Source organism: Macaca mulatta, chromosome 14, assembly GCF_049350105.2.
Source record: "Macaca mulatta isolate MMU2019108-1 chromosome 14, T2T-MMU8v2.0, whole genome shotgun sequence".
Taxonomy (NCBI): Eukaryota; Metazoa; Chordata; class Mammalia; order Primates; family Cercopithecidae; genus Macaca; species Macaca mulatta.
In genome coordinates, this window is record NC_133419.1 from 86,840,126 (window position 1) to 86,862,446 (window position 22,321).

Below are 22,321 nucleotides of genomic sequence, written 5' to 3' on the forward strand. Positions count from 1 at the left end.
CCCTGAAGGGTACTTTCCATTCGCCAGATGGGGGAAGTCAGGGGGAAGCAGGTTACTGTTTTTGTATTTCTATCTTCAAGGAAGAATTAGATTATGAATAGTTCTGTGAATTGTCAGGAAGCGCTATCATCCAAGTCCAAGATTAAGGAAACGTGGCATGCACAGCTAAAGCAAGAGGTGACGTCTTGTATCTTCCCCCATTTCCTGGGACATTGGTGGTGTAGCCCATTCCACAGACTTTCGCTCCCTAGCAGCGGGTCGGAGATCGAAGGAACGGGCCAATTGCGGCTGAAACGTCTTTGGAAGGAGGAAGGGGGTGAGGGAGCATCCCTTTGAGTTTCGCCTCTTCCCGAGGCGGTGGTGGGAAGGGAGACATACTTAATACTGCCCTCTTAATCCAACGGATCTTACATCGTGTAGACTGCCGGGAGGGCGGCGGGAAAAGGGCAAGACGGGAATTGGGGAAGGGAACGAGCCAGGAAGCCGCGCGGGAGGGCGCGCGCGCGCGCCCCTTTTTCAGCAGTGTGGCGGGGTCGCACGCACGCCCGCCTCGGCGGCTGGGCGCGATTTGCGACAGTGGGGGGGGCGGTGGAGGTGGCGGCGGCAGCGGCAACTTTGCGGCAAGCTCGGGCCGGGCTTGCTTGACGGCGGTGTGGCGGAGGCCCCGCCCCAGGCGGCAGGAACCTGGAGGGAGGCGGAGGAATATGTCCGAGAGGGAAGTGTCGACTGCGCCGGCGGGAACAGACATGCCTGCGGCGAAGAAGCAGAAGCTGAGCAGTGACGAGAACAGCAACCCAGACCTCTCTGGAGACGAGAATGTAAGTGCAGCTCCTGGCAGTTAAGAGACTCCGGAGTAAAAGTTTTAAATTCTTTTAAAACGGGGGGCGCGGGGACGAGCGGGCTGCTGTGGGGGGGAGGGAGAGGTGTCACTCAGGAAAACGCGGGCGTGCGGGAGAAAATCGAAATTGTCTACGGGGATTTTGATGTGGGGCCGAGAGCAAACAGAAACTAGGCGAAGGAGAGTGGTTCTAGTGTTTGCCTGGGTCTGAGAGGTCTGCCCTGAAATCAGTTTGCTTGTGATGGGGAGTGTTTTGGCCTTTGGGGAGATTTAAGGGGAGAGTGCGGGTCTGAGATTCTAATAGTTTAAAAGGCAAGTTAGAGACTTTTCTAAGAAAGTTGGAAGGATGGGGCAGAGTTAGAGACCCTGTTAAAGGAGCGTTAAGGGTTGTCACTCTAAGACCCTTGTGGAATTTTCAGGTTGGAAAGAGATCTTCGATTTGCGGAGTTTGGGGGACTTTATTAAAGGGGGTTTTGTGTCCGCCTCCGTCCTGTCCGCGGAGACCGGGTGCGCCTGAAGGTCGCCTTTTCTGTAGGAGGAGCCGAATTGAGAGGATCGATTTTTGATTTGGGGGTGGGGAGTGACTACTTTTGAGGAAGGAGTAAGAGTGGGCGATTTCTTCTTTGAACGTTTTTACTTAAGATAAAGGGGGGGGGGGGGCGACCTGGAAGAATTTAGGCAACAGTGGTATAGGCAGATGTATTTAAGGATGGGCTCCTGGCTTCGCCAAGTGCGAGATGTTTTACAATCAGATTTTTTTTAAGTTCTGAAATGGATATTCGTAATCATTCGGTACCAACATTTAACCCAACTGGGTTTTAGTTGACTCACCAGTAAGAGCCGAATTGACATAAATAAGCTTTCAGTTTCATGTTTTAGGTTGATAACCAGTAGGGTCAACGAAATATCTTGACAATTTATTCAAAGATATTACTCCAAAAGGTGATTCTCCTTCTCATGATATATGACAACTTGTGACTATCTTAAAAATCCTTAAAATGTTTCAGAGAGTGGCGTTAAGTTCTTCATTTTCTCAGTTTGGCTAGTTTTAGGAATAAATGTTACATCTTCCACATTCAGTTTCTAAATTCTATGTCATAATTCCTAGCTGGAACATGTAATGGTGTCATGACTAAGATGGGAAAGGATTCTTTTTGCAGAGACAAGATAGATATTCTTGGGATTGTCAGTTTGTGGGATCTTAGACTTGAAATTTCAGGAAGCTTGGGTGTTAAGTGTTACTTTTGTATTTTTCCCCCGATTGTGCGCCCCAGTCTCCCTGTACATTGGGATCGAAGGTTTTTTACCCTCTTTTTATTATTTAGAGACCGTTCATTTTATTTCTGCATTTTCTTAAATTTCCCTAGGCAGATTAGAGAATTAAGAGCACAGATGCTGGATCCAAGTGATAGGTTAAAATTTCTGCTCTATTTTAATCTTGACCTTGAGCTTGACTGACATAATTGTCTTAGTTTCTTAAAAATGAGGATGGTGTTGTGTGGTATTTACCTCATAGAGTATTTGTAAGCATTAAATGAGTTAATATAGCTAAAGTACTAAGAAGAGTGTCTGCCCCATGGTAAGTACTATATACGTGTTATTTATAATAATTACTACTACTTATTTATGATTACATAGAATAATATTTCTGGTCCTTCCACATACTTAATAATCAAGCAAAATATAATGAAACTGTCAAACCTGTTTAGAATGAAGAAACTTGCAGAAGACAAAATAAAGCTTATTTTCTTCTTGCAGACCTTAAAGGAAGACATATTCTTTGTTGCCGTTTTAAAGCTGTTCAAGACCAAATGATTGGATTAGCTTTTGTTTTGGTTCCTCCATTTGGATAGACTTAATTTTGTGTGTGTGTGTGTTTGTGTGCGCGCATCCCTTGGAAGCCTTAATCTTGTAGAGTCTTTTCTTTTTTTTCTTTTTTTTTTTTTGAGACGGAGTCTCGCTCTGTCGCCCAGGCTGGAGTGCAGTGGCCGGATCTCAGCTCACTGCAAGCTCCGCCTCCCGGGTTCACGCCATTCTCCTCCCTCAGCCTCCCGAGTACCTGGGACTACAGGCGCCCGCCACCGCGCCCGGCTAGTTTTTTGTATTTTTTAGTAGAGACGGGGTTTCACCGTTTTAGCCAGGATGGGAGTCTTTTCAAAATAACATTTTCAGATGTGTGAAATACAGGATATGAGGTTGCAAACAAATTCAGTTATAAAATTGTATACCATTTTATAAAATATTTCTAAAATTTTAGATGTAGCACTATACTATATGTAGTTTATTAGCACATTAAGTAACAAGATCTAGCAGTGGGTCAGATAGTAGTAATGGGCATAAACACTTTTTCGAAGTATAATATAAAAATATTTGATTTCCATTGGTGACAGAGTCACAACTTCAGTAACATTAAGCATGTATGTTACCTAGATAATAATAGAAGGAAGTGCTAAATTTTAAAGGTGGCAAAAATTAAGATGCAAATTTTTTTCCCCATTTGAGTTCACATGCCTTCTGAATTTCATCCATGTACCCCTGACTTAGGGGCAGTAGTAAGGTAAGGGAGTAGAGAACATTGTATAAAAATGAGTTCAGAAAAAATAAGAGCAATAGTTTTACTCTTCAGGGCGCCAAATAATGGCAAAAGGCCAAAGCAGATGGGGGAAGAATATGTTTTTGAGTTAGAGTTAAGGTAACTTGAGCAGTTACTACTGGTAATGTGAGTCAGAGAATTATAGGCACATATTTTAAATTTATTGTGTATGTTATCTGCCATTTTATTGAACTTTTTGAGATCATATGACTGCAAAATAGTTGGCTTCTGCAAGAGTACTAATGGATGCCTTGGTAGTAAGATCAGAGGACTGAATCTAGAGACTTGTCTTTTTGCTTAAGCAAAAGCAGAGATGCAGGTACAAATTACTGCCCTGTGTCTGTTTCCTCGTTGGGCAAGTGAAGATGGTAGTACCATGTCTGTTGCACAGTATCATTCTTTACTTTGAGAAGGGAATAGGATGGAAGTCAGCCTGTGCATACATTAGACACTCAGCAAAGACTTGATTTTAGTTTAAAGATAAAATGGAAGCATGTTGGCTGTATTACATTTTCATTTGATTCCATCTTGATTTGCCTTTGGAGGAGATGGGTAAATTAGGTGGTCAGAAGTAAAATAAGCAATGTGCCCTATTAACGAGTGTTTTGTGTGGCCTCTTTACACAATGTAAAGCTCAGTGTTTAGCCAGAATGTAAAGAAACTGGTATATAAATATGTCTTAGAGGTTTTAAAATTTCATTTCTCTAGTGTTAAAAGGTAATTTTACGGAAAAAATGATAAGTGAACACATGTTAAAACTTTTACTCAGAGGGAACCAGGCAAATGTTAATATGGTAATGGTTAACCCGCAGAATCAAAACAGTACAAATTTATTAACATATGGAGTAAGGAATGGAGAGATGAGTTCCAAATGGAGACAGAAACTTTTTTTTCCCTTGAGTGGAAGGGAAGACATTTTGAACCTCTACTGTAGAGACAAAATTTACATGTCTATCAGTTATTCATAATGAAAAAAGAGTTGTGGCTGAGTACAGTGGCTCATACCTGTAATCCCAGCACTTTAGGTGGCTGAGGTGGGAGAATCCTTTGAGTCCAGGAGTTTGAGACCAGCCTGGGCAACATGGTGAAACTCCGTCTCTACCAAAAATTAGCTGGGTGTGGTGGCCAGCTCCTGTTGTCCCAGGTACTCAGGAGGCTAAGGTGGGGGGAGGATCACTTGAGTCTGGGAGGTGGAGGTTGCATTGAACCAAAGACACAGTGGGCTACAGAGGGAGAGCCTGTCTCAAAAAAGAGTTATAAGATAGCTCAGAGACATAGTGGAGGGCTATAGTCTGCTAACTTGGAAGGGTGTTCTATATAGATAATGCATAGTTTTCCACTGAGACATAGAATTGTTTTCTACATTTGATTTTAATTATGTGAATACGACTGAAAGGGTGAAGAGAAAAAGAGATTAAAATACCATTTTCTATTTCTGTAAAGACTAATGACATTTACATTAAATTACAATTCAAATATTTGTTGAGTACCTACTGCTTGCTACACACCTATTTGATTTATGGTATTTATTTAACCTTCTATATAAAACCAACTTTAGGAAGCAATAATTTAGAAATAGCCCCTAAAGCAGTGTTTCCTAGACTGTTTAATAGGCATTTCATGGAAAAGAAGGCTTCCTCTGGAATGTATTTTAGAACTGCTGCCCTAAGGTGATAGATTTAAATAAATCTTTTCTTTCCAAAGGAGACATTGGAATCTGTAATCAGGAGGTAGTGGAATCCTCTTCTGAGATTAGAGAGCTGAGATTAGAGGGCCACTCGTGTGTGAGATAAGGTATGAATTAGGAGAATTTTCAAGGTTTCCTGCAGTCATTTCTTTCTTTGGAAGGATTTTACTTTAATTGTGATGGAGGGTCTCTGGAGTTCTGATAAATGAGTATTACTATCACTTTAGAACGAGACAGTTTTAACTTGTAAATGGCATAGAATATATGTAGCAGTTTTAAAAAATTCTAAATGGTTTGCATTATAAGCAGAATTTGAATAACAGGATTTTAAAAAGTGACATCTAACGTAGAAGCCATTAACATTCCTGCTTCAAACGGCTACCCAGCTCCATGCTCCAGACTGAGCAGCAGTGAAATAAATTATGAAGACATATACATCAGTCAGATTTAAGAGTCACAGCTTTGGGGTGAAATTCCAGCAACCCTTACCAGCCAAGAGACCAGTTAGGCTTTTTCAACACTTCCAGTACCTTTTGTAAAGAGCTGTAAAGATAGTTAATCTTTACAGTGTATTAAAGTGACTGGAACAGACCAGTGCCTTATTAAAGACAGTATTACTCTTCCATTATTCTCATTAGTATTTATTTCATTTTCATTTTTGCTGAAATATAAAATATCTACAAACCTTCTAACGTGTAGCTGGATTTTGTTTATGCTTATGTGGAGGCATGAATACATTTTTTTCTTCTTGCAGAAATTATTTCTCTTAGGTCAGTCAGCATCTTCCCAATAGTTATTTACTGCTAAAAACAATATTGCTGTTTCATGTAATTTTTCCTCATTTATTGCTTACAGGATGACGCTGTCAGTATAGAAAGTGGTACAAACACTGAACGCCCTGATACACCTACAAACACGCCAAATGCACCTGGAAGGAAAAGTTGGGGAAAGGGAAAATGGAAGTCAAAGAAATGCAAATATTCTTTCAAATGTGTAAATAGTCTCAAGGTATGTGCAAAAAGACAGATCCTTTGGGCTGAATGCTAGGCTTCAGAAATTATTTCTCTGTGGCATGCATTTCGTACTGAGGATACTCTGTCAAGTTGTAAATATATTAAAGTTACAGTGTTTTGAAGGGTTTTTTTTTGTAGTTCAGACTGCATATCTATTACAGTCCATTCCATGTTTAGTTTTTTGGTTTTGTTTTTTGTTGTTTTAATTTAAATATGTGACACTGGGTGTTGCAGGATGTTTTTGCTTTACTGTTTGTATTTGAATTAAAGATTTGGGGAACTATTACTCTTCATATTTTGGTAAAACTTAAAAAAGCCACTTCTGGCATCAGTTTTTAAAAAGAACTGAATGTAACCCATTAACTTTGAGCAAGTATAAATTGAAACAGATGTTTTACTTTTGTACAGTTTCTGTCCTTTGTTTTATTTGTAACTGTTTTGAAATAAAAAGGTGTAAAAATTTTTAAACTTTTTAATATTAAATTTTTGGGGAAAAGATGGTTGGGGTTATTTAAGTTAATGTGTCCCCAATAGCATTTTTATTTATAAAAAGGGTTACTGGTGTTTAACATATTTTCTTTTATATATGTACAGTTTGTTTTTTAAATGTGAGGCTACTTTTTTCTATACTGAGGAAAAATGTGTATTATCTCGTACATATGTAAGTTAAAACCCCTGAATATCGAAATATATTTTTTTATAAGTAAAGTCTTGGGAAAGCATAAGAAACTATGACTGTAACATTTTTCTGTCTGTGTAGCAAAAATTCGATGCTCAGTGTGTCAGATTTTACTCCTGTAAAAGAAGAGAAATTAATCTCAGCCTATTTTTTAAAAGTGAATTATAGTTTCATGTGCATCCTTATTTACATTAACGTACTACTTTTAAGTATTGTACCTGGAAGATGTTTTTAGCTGCCTTTTATACTTAAGGTAGTATTTCAGAATCCTAAAGCTGTGGCTTTTCAAATGATGAGAAAATGAAAGTTGTACTTTAAAAGTGAAAACAATGCCTTAAACTGAACGTGAAAGTCAGTGTTAAATGCCAGAAGATGGCCAGTAAAATCCTAAAGCTGAAAAATAACTTTGTGAACAAAAGTGAATAGTTGTTCTTTGTACATCTCCTATAGCCTCCTGGTAACTGTGAAGTTACAGTTTATTTCTTCCCCTAGTCCCCAGTGTTCAGATATTCTGGTTCTGACTAACAGAAAACAGTGTTTTGAGTGGAGTCTGCTATGCTTCACTTTACAAGGGAAAAATTTAGTCTTATAAAATTTAGTGAATGCCAGAGACGCTATTAAGGCCATTTGTTAATTTCCTATTTCAGAAAAATAAATTGTGTCCTTTTGTGTCCACCAAAATTACCTGGTTTATTGTGATTCAGCATATGATTGTCTTAAGAAAATAAAAGGCAAATATAAGTGTTTTCATAGGTAAGTGGTTATTACCTAACTTGTGATTTCAGCCTTTGGTTGTGATAAAACTTTATCATACACAATATTTTAAAATGTGAAAACTAGACTAGTAGACATCTTTTAATTTTAGTGTCAAAAGTTAGCTTATGTATGATACACAAAATAAGGATTGCATTTTGGAAAAAAGTTAGAAGGGGATAGGTTAGTTTACTATAATTTTCTGGTTTGTAAGTTACATTAATTTTTTTCTTATTTCATGATTATTTTATAGGAAGATCATAACCAACCATTGTTTGGAGTTCAATTTAACTGGCACAGTAAAGAAGGAGATCCGTTAGTGTTTGCAACTGTAGGAAGCAACAGAGTGAGTGTTAAGGGGTCTATTTAGTATTTGACTTGCTTTCCAGATCTCGTGTTAATGTAATATTGAAATAGAATAGTTTCAAAGTACATTTTGTGAAGCTGGTTTAAATTGATTCTCTTATGTAAATGAAGCTTTCTAGAAATTAATTAAAACTGGTATGTATGGCTGAAAATACATCTTTATTTAATATATTACCCCTAATTATGAAACAGGTTTTATATTTGTATTTGTCTTCATAAATATTTGGTTGAAAGAATTGGTGTCCTTTCTAAAGTGATTTTGGTATTTATCATTCAAATAGCATAAGAACTGGCTGTGATTTTTTAAAATTAAGGTAATTAATGACTCTGTAAATGAAAGCATAAATCCAGTAGATTTAAATAAGTTATTGGGATGTTTTAGTTATTTGCAGTAAACATTTGAGTTTGCTTTTTTTTTTTTTTTTTTTTTTTTTTGAGACAGGTAATGTTTGGTGGTGGTTTTTGTTGTTGGTGGTGGTGGTGTTTGTTTTTGAGAGAGAGTCTTACTCTTTCCTCCAGGATGGAGTGCAGTGGCTAATCAAGGCTTACTGCAGCCTCAACTTCTGGGGCTCAGGTGATCCTCCCACATCAGCCTTCTTAGTAGCTACAGGCATGCACTACCATGCACTACCATCCCTGGCTAATATTTTTGTAGAGATGGGGTTTCACCATGTTGCCCATGCTGGTTTTGAACTCTTGGGCTCAAGCAATCTACCTGCCTTGGCCTCCCAAAGAGCTGGAGTTGCAGTCATGAGCCACCATGTCCAGCCTTTTAAGGAAATTTTATAATGAGATGTAAGGCTTTAGGCCTTTTACTGTTTGACAGGGTCAATTCATTGAAACTCTAAATAATTTGTAAGTTACCACTGAAGTCGATAACATGAAATAATAACTTTTTATTTCTTTTTTTGGTGTTTAGTCAAATGTAGGTTTTAAGATACTGTAGTCTGCTTATAGCTGTTTAGTTCCTAGATTCTTTGAAAGCAACAATTCAGAGGAAAAATTACACAGTTTTAAGAAAAGGTTGAGATTATTTTTTTCCTAGTTGGGAATGTAGCCATTAATTAAATTTGAATCGACTTTTAAGACACCACTGTAAACCTAAGTTAATAATTAGCGTTGATAGTATTATACTTGGTATAGTTTGTGCTCCAGTATGCTGATTGCAGAGTTTAGGTTTTCTAACAAAAAGAATCCCTATATTTATTTAAAGTGACATAAAGGGATGTCATATAGTTAATTGAATTATAAAAAGTTCTGCTGTTAGAATTTCTTTAAAAGGAAGAAAGAAAAAGAAAACAGTTATCACATAAGACATAATCAACCTAGTTAGCAGCCATATAAATAATTTTTTTTGAACATTAACATAGGAGATAATGAATTAATAGGTTGTGATGATATACAAGATCTTCAGAGGTCTTAAATACTATTATAAAATATTAATAGGTTTTTGCTAATGTGACTGACTATAAGCTATGAGAAAAATGGGACCGGGCACAGTGGCTTACGCCTGTAATCCCAGCATTTTGGGAGGCTGAGGCAGGTGGATCACCTGAGGTCAGGAGTTCGAGACCAGTCTGACCAACATGGTGAAACCCTGTCTCTACTAAAAATACAAACATTAGCCGGGCATGATGGCGGGTGCCTGTAATCCCAGCCACGCGGGAGGCTGAAGCAGGAGAATCACTTGAACCCGGGAGGCAGAGGTTGCAGTGAGCCAAGATCACGCCATTGCACTCCAGTCTGGACAAGAGTGAAACTCCGTCTCAAAAAAAAAAAAAAAGAGAAAATAGAAAGGAATTTACAAAAGTTTAGTATTACAAAATTGTATATGGTGTATGTATAGTTTTAATTTTAGAGTATGTGACAAATGAAAAGAGGTATCATACATGTTAAAGTTAATATTTGATTATCTGCACCCATGAGAAAATAATTCATTAGGCAAATTGTAGACTTTTAAGTATGTAACTAATATGTAAATACTCAAACTATCCAAGAGTTATTTTTATTTGAATTTTTATTTTTTATTTTTGGAGACAGTCTCTCTCTCTTTTGCCGATCTTGGCTCACTGCAACCTCTGCCTCCTGGGTTCTAGCGATTCTCCTGTCTCAGCCTCCCAAGTAGCTGGGACTACAGGTGCACACCACCACACCCAGCTAATTTTTATATTTTTAGTAGAAACGAGGTTTCACCGTGTTACCCAGGATGGTCTCGATCTCCCGACCTCGTGATCTGCCTGCCTCAGCCTCCCAAAGTGCTGGGATTACAGACATGAGCCACCGTGTGTGGACTTTTTTTTTTTTTTTTTTTTTTTTGAGGCAGAGTTTCGCTCTTGTTGCCAGGCTGGAGTGCAATAGCGCAATCTCGGCTCACTGCAACCTCCGCCTCTCGGGTTCAAGTGATTCTTCAGCCTCAGCCTCCTGAGTAGCTGGGATTACAGGCGCATGCCACCATGTTTAGCTAATTTTTGTATTTTTAGGAGAGACAGGGTTTCAGCACGTTGGCCAGGACGGTCTTGATCTCTTGACCTCGTGATCCGCCCGCCTTGGCCTCCCAAAGTGCTGGGATTACAGGCATGAGCCACCACGCCCGGCCTAATTTTTATTTTTTAATAGAGATGGGGTTTTGCTGTATCGCCTAGGCTGGTCTCAAACTCCTGGGCTCAAGCGATCCACCTGTCTCAGCCTCCCACAGTGCTGGCATTAAGTGAGCCACTGTGCCTGGTCTCCAAAAACTTTTTAATTATGAATTAAGGGATGATAAACCACAACTACTTTGGGGTTTTTAACTTTATTCACTTTGAAGAGTTGGTGCAATCAAATGGATGAAATATAAGTTTAAAAGTTTGGAAATCAAAACCATTATTACTGGAGTATTTAATATACTCTGTGTATTATGTAAAACATTCAGCTTTATAATGGCTTCTTTAAGCTCACAGGAGGTATTTTAAAGCAGTAGTTTCTATAGTATATTTAAAATATGGTTGTGATTAAAATATGTTTAAAAGTTGGAGAGAGTATGTTTCTATACTTGAGATGAAATTTACTGTATTTTTGTTTTCTTTAGGTTACCTTGTACGAATGTCATTCACAAGGAGAAATCCGGTTGTTGCAATCTTACGTGGATGCTGATGTATCCTTTCCTGGGTTTTTAATATCTTTGGTCAAAGGAATTTATTTTCTTTTTTTTTCCCCCCCGAGACGGAGTCTCACTCTGTCGCCCAGGCTGGAGTGCAGTGGCCAGATCTCAGCTCACTGCAAGCTCCACCTCCCAGGTTTACACCATTCTCCTGCCTCAGCCTCCCGAGTAGCTGGGACTACAGGCACCTGCCACCTCGCCCGGCTAGTTTTTTGTATTTTTTTAGTAGAGACGGGGTTTCACCGTGTTAGCCAGGATGGTCTCGATCTCCTGACCTCGTGATCCGCCCGTCTCGGCCTCCCAAAGTGCTGGGATTACAGGCTTGAGCCACCGCGCCCGGCAGGAATTTATTTTCAATAAGTGCACCAAAACTTTTATAAATTAATCAATTCCCTAAAGTTAGTGTCCTTTCTTAACCTATTTCTTCACTATCACCCAAGAGAATCCAGGTATCTAGTTTTCCTGACCCTTAGAAATCCATTGTGGTATGTGTCAACTCAGCTAGGCAAAAAGAAAAAGAAGAAAATCCATTGTGGGATTGATGTGCTGGTTGGGTGCAGATGTCTAGAGAGATAGGAGCGTTAGAAATCTAGTAATAGAAAATGTTAGCAAAGACTGGTTAAAACCTCCTTTTTCTTTGACCTTGTCTAGAATATATCATTTCATTGTAGTTATAATGATGAACTTGGGTTGTGACTGGTAGTCATTCCAAGTATTTGATCAGTGAAGCCTAGGAAGAAAAAAAAAGTTTAGGAAAAATAAAATATATGCATATTATATATATATAATATATAAAAAATAAAATAGGAAATAACATATTGCAAAACAGGTTCATAAAGAAACAGAAAAATTTGAAAAGCCCAAGAGTTAGAGCAGTAAAAGCTAAATAATAGGATATTTCTTCCAGATCAATTTGAAAAACCTAGCAAACAAGGCAAGGCAAGGACATTCAGTTTTCTCTGAAAGATACTAAAATGTGACCTGTTGTTATATTGAGAATATCTCACAAAGAAAGAAGTGGAAAACTGAATTGTTCTTATTTAGATATTTATAGACGTATGGGGATAGAGCAGAGGTTAAACTACAGCTTGCAGGTTGGCCACCTGTTCTTGTAAAGTTTTGTTGGAACACAACCGTGCCCATTCGTTTGTATATTGTCTGCAGTTATTTTGGTACTACAACTACAGAGTTGAGTAGTTGTACAAGCAGCTAAAGAGTAAACAAAATTGAGTGGAGAGACTAATTTTGTTTGATCATTTGTTATGGATTTTAGACCTCAAATTACCATTGTATATATTTGGTTGTATAAGGAAAATTGAAAACTTTTGTGTCAAAACCTTTAGCAGTTCTTTGTAAATTTCTATTATAATTATTGACATGTTTCTTTTTCAAAAACATTGTGTTTCTTAACTGTGGAATTTCTTAGGCTGATGAAAACTTTTACACTTGTGCATGGACCTACGATAGCAATACAAGCCATCCTCTGCTGGCTGTAGCTGGATCTAGAGGCATAATTAGGATAATTAATCCTATAACAATGCAGTGTATAAAGGTGGGTTTTTCTGGTTGAATTGTAGATCTGCTTCTTTTGAATCCACAACTGTAAAAGCTTGTAATGTTAAATTTAAAACTAATGGTATGAATGTAACATTTCTGATTTGATTTGTACTTTTCTTACTGCTCTCTTTAGATGAATCTTTTGAGACCTTTGTCACATTTGGGTAATGTAAATTGAGGAATAAGTGGAGAAATGTTAATATTTGTAGTGTTTTCTTTTTAAATAATTTACCTCCTTCACCCTTGTCTTGGTTTGCCTTGAGAGGCTCTAAATGAACAATAAGAGCGAGTCCATTTTCCAAGACACCTAAACTGGAGGGGGGTTGTCAAAGGGACTTTGTAAGGAACATAAAGATGAAGCCTAGGAAGTTGATAAGAAGAGAAGTTTTTCAAATCACTTTCATCAGCTGTTTTTAACTGTGGGGACACATCAGAATCACCTGAGGATCTTTTAAACCCTACACATATTGGAGCCTCCGCTAATCCGATCAGAATATCTGCAGGTGGAGTTTTGAGCATCTTTTTTTTTTCTGCTTTTTTTTGTTGTTGTTGTTCTTAGACAGTGTCTCACTCCTTTGCCCGGGCTGGAATGTAGTGGCATGATTATAGCTCACTGCAGCCCGTCTCCTGGGCTCAAGTGATCCTCCTGCCTCAGCCTCTCAAGTAGCTGGGGCCAATTTTTAGTTTTTTTTGTGTGTGTGTATGAAGACAGAGTCTTGCTACATTGCCTTGGCTGGTCCTGAACTCCTGACCTCAAGCGATTCTGCCTTAGCTTTCCAAAGTGCTTGGATTAAAGACATGAGCCACCCACTGTGCCTGGGCCCCCTTTTTTTTTTTTTTTTCCTTTTCACTTCAAGTTTGTTGGTTGATTTTGTATGCAGCCAAGGTTGAGAACCACTACTTTAAGTGAAACTATTTTTACGTTCTCTAAAGATTTATGAAAAAGAAAGTACTGATTTTGAGATGGGAAACTTGAAATGTTTTAAATTTATTGTAGCACTATGTTGGCCATGGAAATGCTATCAATGAGCTGAAATTTCACCCAAGAGATCCAAATCTTCTCCTGTCAGTAAGTAAAGGTAAGAGAAGCAAATGTTTCTTTAGTCTGTGCAGTTTGTCAGCATTAAGATGGAGTCACTAATGTCAAGAGAACCTTGACAAATAGGAAAAGCCATGAGAAGAGAGTTCACATGGTTGTATGTCTGATCATAATAACTCACAAAAAAACACAGCCACAACCTTGCACAAAGGCCATCACAACCTTACACAGAAAATACTGCCAGTAAGTGCCTTTCCACTCTCAGACTGGCATCACCCTTGTTACTGATTTTGTGGCCAATCTTATTTCAAAACAATTATGTAATCCTTCTCATTTTTTTTCTTTAAAAACCTCTGTCTTTCCTTTACCTCTTGGAAAACACACATAATTTACTTTGGCATGTACATTCTCATTGCAGTGCTTTATTTCCATATAAACATCTTTGATTTTAGAGAGCCTGTTACTTAGGTTAACAAGTCCTGTTTTATTTCAAGTCTAGTATCTGATAGTTATTTTTCCTGATCTCTCTCCTCCCACTCTGTACCCTCCAGTAGGCCCCAGTGTGTGGACAGATAGTGTTCTAAGGGGGAAAAAGCCAAATTAAAAAAATTTTTACAACAGTAAATTTTAGTAGGAAAATCCCAGGCTATGTTAGCATATCCAAATCATTCTGTCCAATCGTGTAATAATAAATACTACATATTAAAATTCATATTGCTTTTTTGTTTTTTAGAAAAGCTTTTGTTTTATAAAGGATTCCTTATAGAATTTCTTAAAAATGCTAAGTTTTCCAGGATAAGTTATTTGAAATATTGCCATAAAGGGAAAGCATTGCATTTTGGAAATCACTACCTCTAGGAAGAGTTGATTACTTTTTCTTGTCTCTTGATAAACACTAATTGGGGCTCAGATATTTCTGAGCAAATGTATAGGCCATAATGCCTCACTTGTTCTAAATATTACAACTTTTTTTTTTCTCTTTTTTTTTTTGTTTTTGAGACAGAGTTTCACTCTTGTTGCCCAGGCTGGAGTGCAATGGTGCAATCTTGGCTGACTGCAGCCTCTGCCTCCCAGGTTCAAGCGATTCTCCTGCCTCAGCCTCCCGAGTAGCTGGGATTATAGGCATGCACCACCGTGCCAGGCTAATTTTTGTATTTTTAGTGGAGATGGGGTCCCTGACCTCAGTTGATCCGCCTGCCTCAGCCTCCTAAAGTGCTGGGATTACAGGTGTGAGCCACTGCGTCCTGCCTCACTTTATTTATTTATTTAGTTTTGAGACAGAGTCTCGCTTTAGCACCCAGGCTGGAGTGCAGTGGCTCTATCTCGGCTCACTGCAACCTCTGCCTTCCAGGTGCAGGTAGTTCTCCTGCCTGACCCTCCTGAGTAGCTGGGATTACAGGTACCCTCCACCATGCCTGGCTAATTTTTTGTATTTTTAGTAGAGATGGGGTTTCTCCATGTTGGCCAGGCTGGTCTCAAACTCCTGACCTCAGGTGGTCCACCCGCATCAGCCTCCCAAAGTGCTGGGATTAGAGGTGTGAGCCACTGCGCCCAGCCCAATATCACAACTTTTAACCCTAGTCATCCCCTGTTGTGTCAGTAAGAGCATTTTTGAAAATGAGATGTTTGAGCATGAATAAGAATTTTGCTGCAAATGATACTATCAAGAAAGTAAAAAAGTCTATCCAAAAGGAGAAAAAATATTTCTAAATCATTCTAATAAAGGACTTTGATTTTTAGTTTTTGTTTTTGGAGACAGGGTCTCGCCCAGTCACCCAGGCTGGAGTGATCATGGCTTACTATAGCTTCAACCTCCTCAGCCTCCCAAGTAGTTAGGACTACAGGCACGTGATGCCACACCTGGCTAATTTGTTAAAAAATGTGTTTGTAGAGATGAGGTCTTACTGTGTTACCTAGACTGGTCTCAAACTCCTGGCCTCAAGCAGTCCTCCTGCCTCGGCCTCCTAAAATGCTGGGATTACAGGCATGAGCCCCGATTCTCAGCTAATAAGGGACGTGTATCAAGAATTTTTACAGCTCAACAATAAAAAGCCCAATTTAAAAACGGTTGTGAATGACATTTCTTCAGAGAGCATACACAGATGGCCTCTGACCACATGAAAAGATGTTTAACATATTAATCATTAAGGAAATACAAATCAAAACCACAATGAGATACCATTTCACACCTACTTAGGGTGGCTGTAATAAAAACCTTAGATACTAACAAGTATTGACTGGCACAAGAAGAAATCAGAGCCCTCAGGCACTGCTGGTGGGAATGTAAAATGTAACTACTTTGAAAAACAATCTGGCAGTTCCTCAAAATGTTATAGTCACTAATCCTAGGTGTTTACATATGTATATATATCCTAGGGTTGTGTGGGTGGGGGTGTTCATATGTATCCCGAAGAGAAATAACATGTCCATACAAAAGCTTGTACAAAATTGAAATCAAGGAATAATTTTTTTTTTTTTTTGAGACAGTCTTGCTCTGTCGCCCAGACTGGAGTGCAGTGGCATGATCTCGGCTCACTGCAAGCTCTGCTGCCTCCCAGATTCACGCCATTCTCCTGCCTCAGCCTCCTGAGTAGCTGGGACTACAGGCACCTGCCGCTACGCCCGGCTTATTTATTTATTTTTGTATTTTTAGTAGAGACAGCGTTTCACCGTGTTAGCCAGGACGGTCTCGATCTCCTGACCTTGTGATCCGCCTGCCTCGACCTCCCAAAGTGCTGGGATAACAGGCACGAGCCACTGCGCCCAGCCTAGGAATCATTTTTACAGCACTGTTAATTTTCACATGTATTACTGCCTTTGGGGTATTTATGTGATGCATTTATATTCACAGACAGAATGAACATTGTTGTATTTGAAGCTTATATGTCTTTACATTCTTTTTTTTTTTTTTTTAAATACTGTTTTAGAGACAGGATCTCACTCTGTCAACCAGGCTATAGTAGAGTGTTGTGATCACATATCACTGTAGCCTTGAACTTCTGGCCTCAAGCAATGTTCCCACTTCATCCTTCTGAGTAGCTGGGACTACATGTGCACACCACCATGCCTGGCTAATTTTTAAAAATTTTTTGTAGAGATATGGTTTCATTATGTTGTCCAACCTGGTCTCAAACTCCTGGCCTCAAAAGATCCTCACACCTTGGCCTCCCAAAGTGCTGGAATTACAGGTGTGAGCTATTGCACCTGGCCTGCTGTACATTCTTTATTAATGTTTAATATAACATTGCTCAAATTATAGCTGCATAATTTTTGAAGAAGGACTATCATTCTATAAAATTGTGCATGATATATGTAGTTATGTTTTTGGCTTACTATAAAAATCATAAATCTCAGTCCCCTTTTAATTTTTTAATGTGAGTGTGGTGAAGGGAAAAGCTAGTATCTTGTTCTGTGTTATAAAATTGCTTATGTCAAATCTGTATTTTATCTCAAAAGTGTATTTCCATCCAATTAGGTTATTTACAGAAAGTTATTTGAGATAAATATGCTTAAAATATTTTTCAGGCCACATAAATATTTCTTAACTTACTGTCTTAGTCCATTTTAACCTGGCATTAGAGAGTAAGAACAAGAAAACGAACTTCAAGCCTTTTTTTTGTTTAATAATTGGAATTAAGTCATTCATAAGGGTGGCACTCTCATGACCTAACACTTCTCATTAGATCTCATCTCCCAACACTGCTGCATTGGGATTAAGTTTCCCAACATGCTTTTTGGGGGGCTCATTTAAGCTGTAGCATTCTGCCCCTAGCCCCCAAAATTCAAATCCTCACATATAAAATACATTCATTACATCCAATAACCCCAAAAGTCTTAACTCCTTCTGGCATCAAGTCAGGGTTACATCTCAATCAGATATGGGTGAGACTCAAGGCAGGATTCCTCCTGAAGTAAATTCTCCATCTGTGGGTCTGTGAAATCAGGCATCTTACCTATTTCCAAAATACAGTGGTAGGATAAGCATAGGAGAGACAGTCCCTTCCAAACAGGAGAGAGGGGCAAGAATAAGGGTAACTGGTCCCAAGTAAGTCCAAAACCCAACAGAACAAACAAGATTAAATCCAGGGCACCAGAATAATCTTCCTTGACTCCATGTTTTGCCTTCTGGGCATGCTGGATGTGGGGTTTGGGCCCCAGAGGCCTTGGGCAGCCCCATCCTTATGGGTTTGCCACGTGCAGCCCACATAGCATCTTATGAGTTGGAGTCGGGTGCCTGCAGCACACCAGGGTGATGGTGTGCCCTGGTAGTTGAGCAGTTCTGGGATTTGGGGGATGGCTTTTTCCCCCATGGCTCCACCAGGTATTGCTGTAGTGGGAACTGCTTTGTGGCTCTGCCCTTCTGAAAAGTTTCTGCCTGGAGCCCCAGACTCTTTGTGATGTCTTTTGAAATCTAGAGAGGAAGCCATTCCTCCACAGTTCCTGCATTCTCTGCATCTGCACACTTAACACCACATGGACACTACCAAGATTTGCTGCTTATACCTTCAGAAGCTATGGCCTGAGCTATACCGGAGCCCCCTCAAGCTGTGGGGTGACCAAAGAGCACTGCCTTGGAATAGGGGGAGCAAAGTGCTGAAGTGGCCCTGGACAGTGAATGTAGAGGTCCCACGGGTACTACTCTGGAAACCTTGTCCTCAAGGTCCTAGCTATGTCTTGAAGATCTCTGAAATGCCTCTGGGGTCATTATCCCATTTCTTGGTGAATAGAACCTGCCTTCTATTCCCTATTAATCTCCTTAGCAATTAGTCACTTAGCCACATCCTTAATATTCCCTCTTAAACATGCTTTTTTATTTTATATTTTTTTTGAAGAGGCAAGGACTATGTTGCCTAGGCTAGTCTTGAACTCCTGGGTTCAAATGATCCTCCCACCTCAGCCTTCGAAAGCGTTGGGATTACAGGTGTGAGACACCACACCCAGCCTGCTTTTTTATTCTTTATGTGGCCAGGCTGAGAGTTTACAAGTTTTTCTGTTTTGCTTTCCTTTTTAATTACAAAGTTTACCTTTAGATCATTTCTCATTTTATGATAAGCAGCCAGAAGAAGCCATGCATCACTGTGAATGCTTTGATGCTTAGATTTTTCTTCTGCCAGGTGTCGAATTCATTGCTCTTAACTTCTGCCTTCCACAAAGTCCTAGGGCATGGACACAATCCTGCCAAGTTCTTCACAACTGTATGGCAAGGATGGCATTTATTTATTTATTTATTTAATTTTTTTGAGGCAAGGTCTCATTCTTGTCACCCAGGCTGGAATGCAGTGGCACAACCTCTGCTCCCTCACCCCCTCTCCTGCCCTTTTTCTATGAGACAGTTCAGCATGAAGGCCCTCATCAGATGCCAGCACCATGCCAGCGATCCTTCCACCTCAGCCTCCCAAGTAGCCAGGACTACAGGCACGTGCCACCACACCCAGCTAATTTTTGTATTTTTTGTAGAGATGGGGTTTCACCATGTTGCCCAGGCTAGTCTCGAATTCCTGAGCTCAACTGTCCACCCGCCTCAGCCTCCCATGCTGCTGGAATTACAGGCATGAGCTACTGCACCTGGCCTGGCTTTTTATTTTATTTTTTTTTAAGACAGGGTTGGTCTCTGTCACCCAGGCTGGAGTGCAGTGGCGTGATAATAGCTCACTGCAGCCCCAAACTCCTAGGCTCAAGTGATCCTCTTGCCTCAGCCCCCCAAGGAGCTAGGACTACAGGTACACACCACCACACCTGGCTAATTTATTTTTTGTAGGAATGGGGTCTCACTATGTTACCCAGGCTGGTCTTGAATTCCTGGCCTCAAGTGATCCTCCTGCCTCAGTCTCAAAGTGCTGGGATTACAGGCATGAACCATCACACCCTGCCAACAGGGATACTTTTTACTCCATTTTCCAATACCTTCTCATTTCTGTCTGTGACCTCGTTGAATGGTCTCAGACAGATCATTCAATGTTCTACCATTGTTCTACCAACATTGTTCGACCAACATTCTGATCACAACCACTTAAGTAATCGCTAAGAAGATAAAGGCTCTCCCTGCAGCTTTTGTCTTTTTTTCAGTCCTCACTGGAATTACCCTCAATGCTCCACTCACATCAATACAGGCTTTTTCTAGCCTGCTTCTCCAGATTCTTCCAGCCTCTCCTTATTACCCAGTTCCAAAGTCATTTCCACATTTTTAGGTATTTATAGCAATAGTCCCATTTTTGAGTACCAACATTCTGTCTGAGTCCATTTTATGCTGCTGTAACAGAATACCACACACTAGGTGACTGACTGATGGATTCATTCATTCATTTCTTTCAATTCCTATTCCTAGTGAAGCTCAGGCTTCACTAATTTTAAAATTTTTTGTTGAGACAGGGTCTTCCTATATTGCTAGGGCTAGTCTCAAACTCCTGGACTCAAGCAGTTCTCCCATCTTGGCCTTCTGAAGTGCTGGGGTTACAAGCATGAGCCACCGTGCCTGGCTGACTGGGTAATTTATAATGAACACAATTTATTTGGCTCATGGTTCTGGAGACTGCCGGTATCTGGTCAGGGCATTCATGCTGAATCGTCTCAGCAAAAGGGCAGGAGAGAGTGTGAGGGAGCAAGAGATTGAATTTATAGCCTCAGGCCCTTTTATAATCAGTATTAATCCATTTGTGAGGATGGAGTCCCCATGACCTAAATACCTCCCATTAGGCCCCAGCTCACACCACTATTGCATTGGGTATTGAGTTTCTAGCACATGCTTTTGGGGGGACCTATTCAAACTGTAGCACTTACCTAGCTAATTCTACATCTGATGTAAATATTTTAAGTTGCTATGTAATATGGATTCCATTTTTAGGCTTTACTGTGCATAACTTTCATCTAGACTTTAGTAGTTTTTCTTTCACAAGATATTGAAAGTTCACAGTAAATAAAAAATATTCACCTAATTTTTGTATGTTTATATTAGATCATGCTTTACGATTATGGAATATCCAAACGGACACTCTGGTGGCAATATTTGGAGGCGTAGAAGGGCACAGAGATGAAGTTCTAAGTGCTGTAAGTTGAAAACTGCAGGGCAGTAACTTTCAGGTTTACATAGCTGTGAACAGTCTCCATGAAACTCTTTCCTTGTAAGAAAGCGTGTTTGTTTCATGTAGCCTGTCAGGCAGACATTCACTTACGTTTGACATAGAAGATTTAATCTCCAGATGAAGGAATAAAACAAGTAAAGACTATATTTATTTATTTTTTAAATTACTTGCACTTTATCTATACCAATCCCTGGATTCTCATGAGAGCACTATGATCTTGCTCCTTTCCTTTTAATCTAAAATTACTAAGTTAATGTTTGTTTTGCTGTTTTGCAGTTATTAAAGAAAAAAAATTAAACTATGTAGCCATTAAAGTACTTTTCCATCTTTTCTTTGAAGTTGAAACATAAGATTTTTGCTTTTTGGAAGTGTTTTATTGTGCTCACACTGTTTTAGGTAACTTATTTCTAACCATTCTTTTTGGTTGGCGTGGTATAATACAAGACCAATAGTTAATTTTGTTTAAAGATAAATACCACCTTTATATTGATGTATTATAATCCATTGGTCTATTATACAAGTGTTTTTAGTCAGGTTTCAGATTTTAACATTATTTTAGCTTATGTTCCATATTTAACTCATTTAATTCCTGAAATTTCACACCTCTTAGGTTGTTTTCCATTAAACTGTGTAAAGGGGCACCATATTTTACAGCATGTAACATGTTAGTTGAAGGTACTAAAATATTCCTATGTTGACATTTGGATTCCTTTGTGAGAATCATACCTTCCTTGGAATACCTTGTCAACCTTGATTTCCTAAAAGTTGCAGTAGCATTCTACATCTGGCTTTATGTGTGTAAAAGCCAAGTGAACTGTTCTTTATTAATAACTCCAAATTAGTGGTATTGTCTCTAAGGATGTCTTGTTGCTGTTGACAGTGAGGTAATTAGAAGTAGCACATCTGTGGATTCAGTAAACATCAAGCCTAAAGTTCTTAGGCTTGTATAAAATGGTACTCATAATTAATTCAAAGGCTGGATTAACATACAATATCTAGGTTAGTAAGGAAAATATACTCCTTCAATAGAACTCTCTACTGTTTTTTCTTAGAATGAGAGCAGGAGACAGTATATAGCTCTTCTGTTAATACAGGAGTTCACTGATAGGTGGATAGGTGTGTGAGATTTTCATTACTCATTTTTGTGCCTTTCGCTAAATTAAATAGCATCTCTGAGCCTTAGTGTCTGCCTATGAACTGAGGTTATTACAATAGATGATCTGTTGCATGCCTGTTAAAAATTAGTAAACAGCAAATGAAAAAAGTTAAAATCTGTTTTTTATCAGACTTTTAAAAATTCACTTAAAAGTGAACTCTAAGACTAACTTAGAAGTATAAAGTAAAATGTCAGCTCTTTAAGGATTCATGTATTTGCACATGCACGTGTCAGTTTCATTGGTCGGTTGAGTTTGGATAGGAAAAATAATACACTCTTCAGCTCTTCGTGTCAGAATAGTTATTTTACTTTAGTAATCAATTTACCTTCAGAAGAAGCAAAATGAATATTTTAGTGTCATTGAATAGATAAAACTAAGATTAAGTAATTTTTTCTTAATTTATACATTGTAAATGCTTATA

The 22,321-nt window shown here is 39.0% G+C and overlaps 1 protein-coding gene across 4 annotated transcripts in view; it reads left to right on the forward strand.

Moving 5' to 3' along the window:
* Positions 1-227: 227 nt before the first annotated feature.
* Positions 228-22,321, forward strand: part of EED (embryonic ectoderm development) — a 35,707-nt gene continuing 13,613 nt past the window's right edge. For 3 of the 4 annotated variants that reach the window (XR_013403197.1, XM_015115295.3, XM_077960556.1), the window contains exons 1-7: positions 228-818; positions 5,974-6,126; positions 7,817-7,909; positions 10,997-11,062; positions 12,495-12,620; positions 13,623-13,704; positions 20,617-20,708. Coding sequence is in view for 3 of the 4 variants with exons in the window: in XM_015115295.3 (XP_014970781.1) it covers positions 705-818; positions 5,974-6,126; positions 7,817-7,909; positions 10,997-11,062; positions 12,495-12,620; positions 13,623-13,704; positions 20,617-20,708 (726 nt within the window). In the remaining variant the exon portion in view is untranslated. The remainder of the gene's footprint in view (positions 819-5,973; positions 6,127-7,816; positions 7,910-10,996; positions 11,063-12,494; positions 12,621-13,622; positions 13,705-20,616; positions 20,709-22,321) is intronic. The other variant, NM_001261266.2, reaches the window with a different exon arrangement.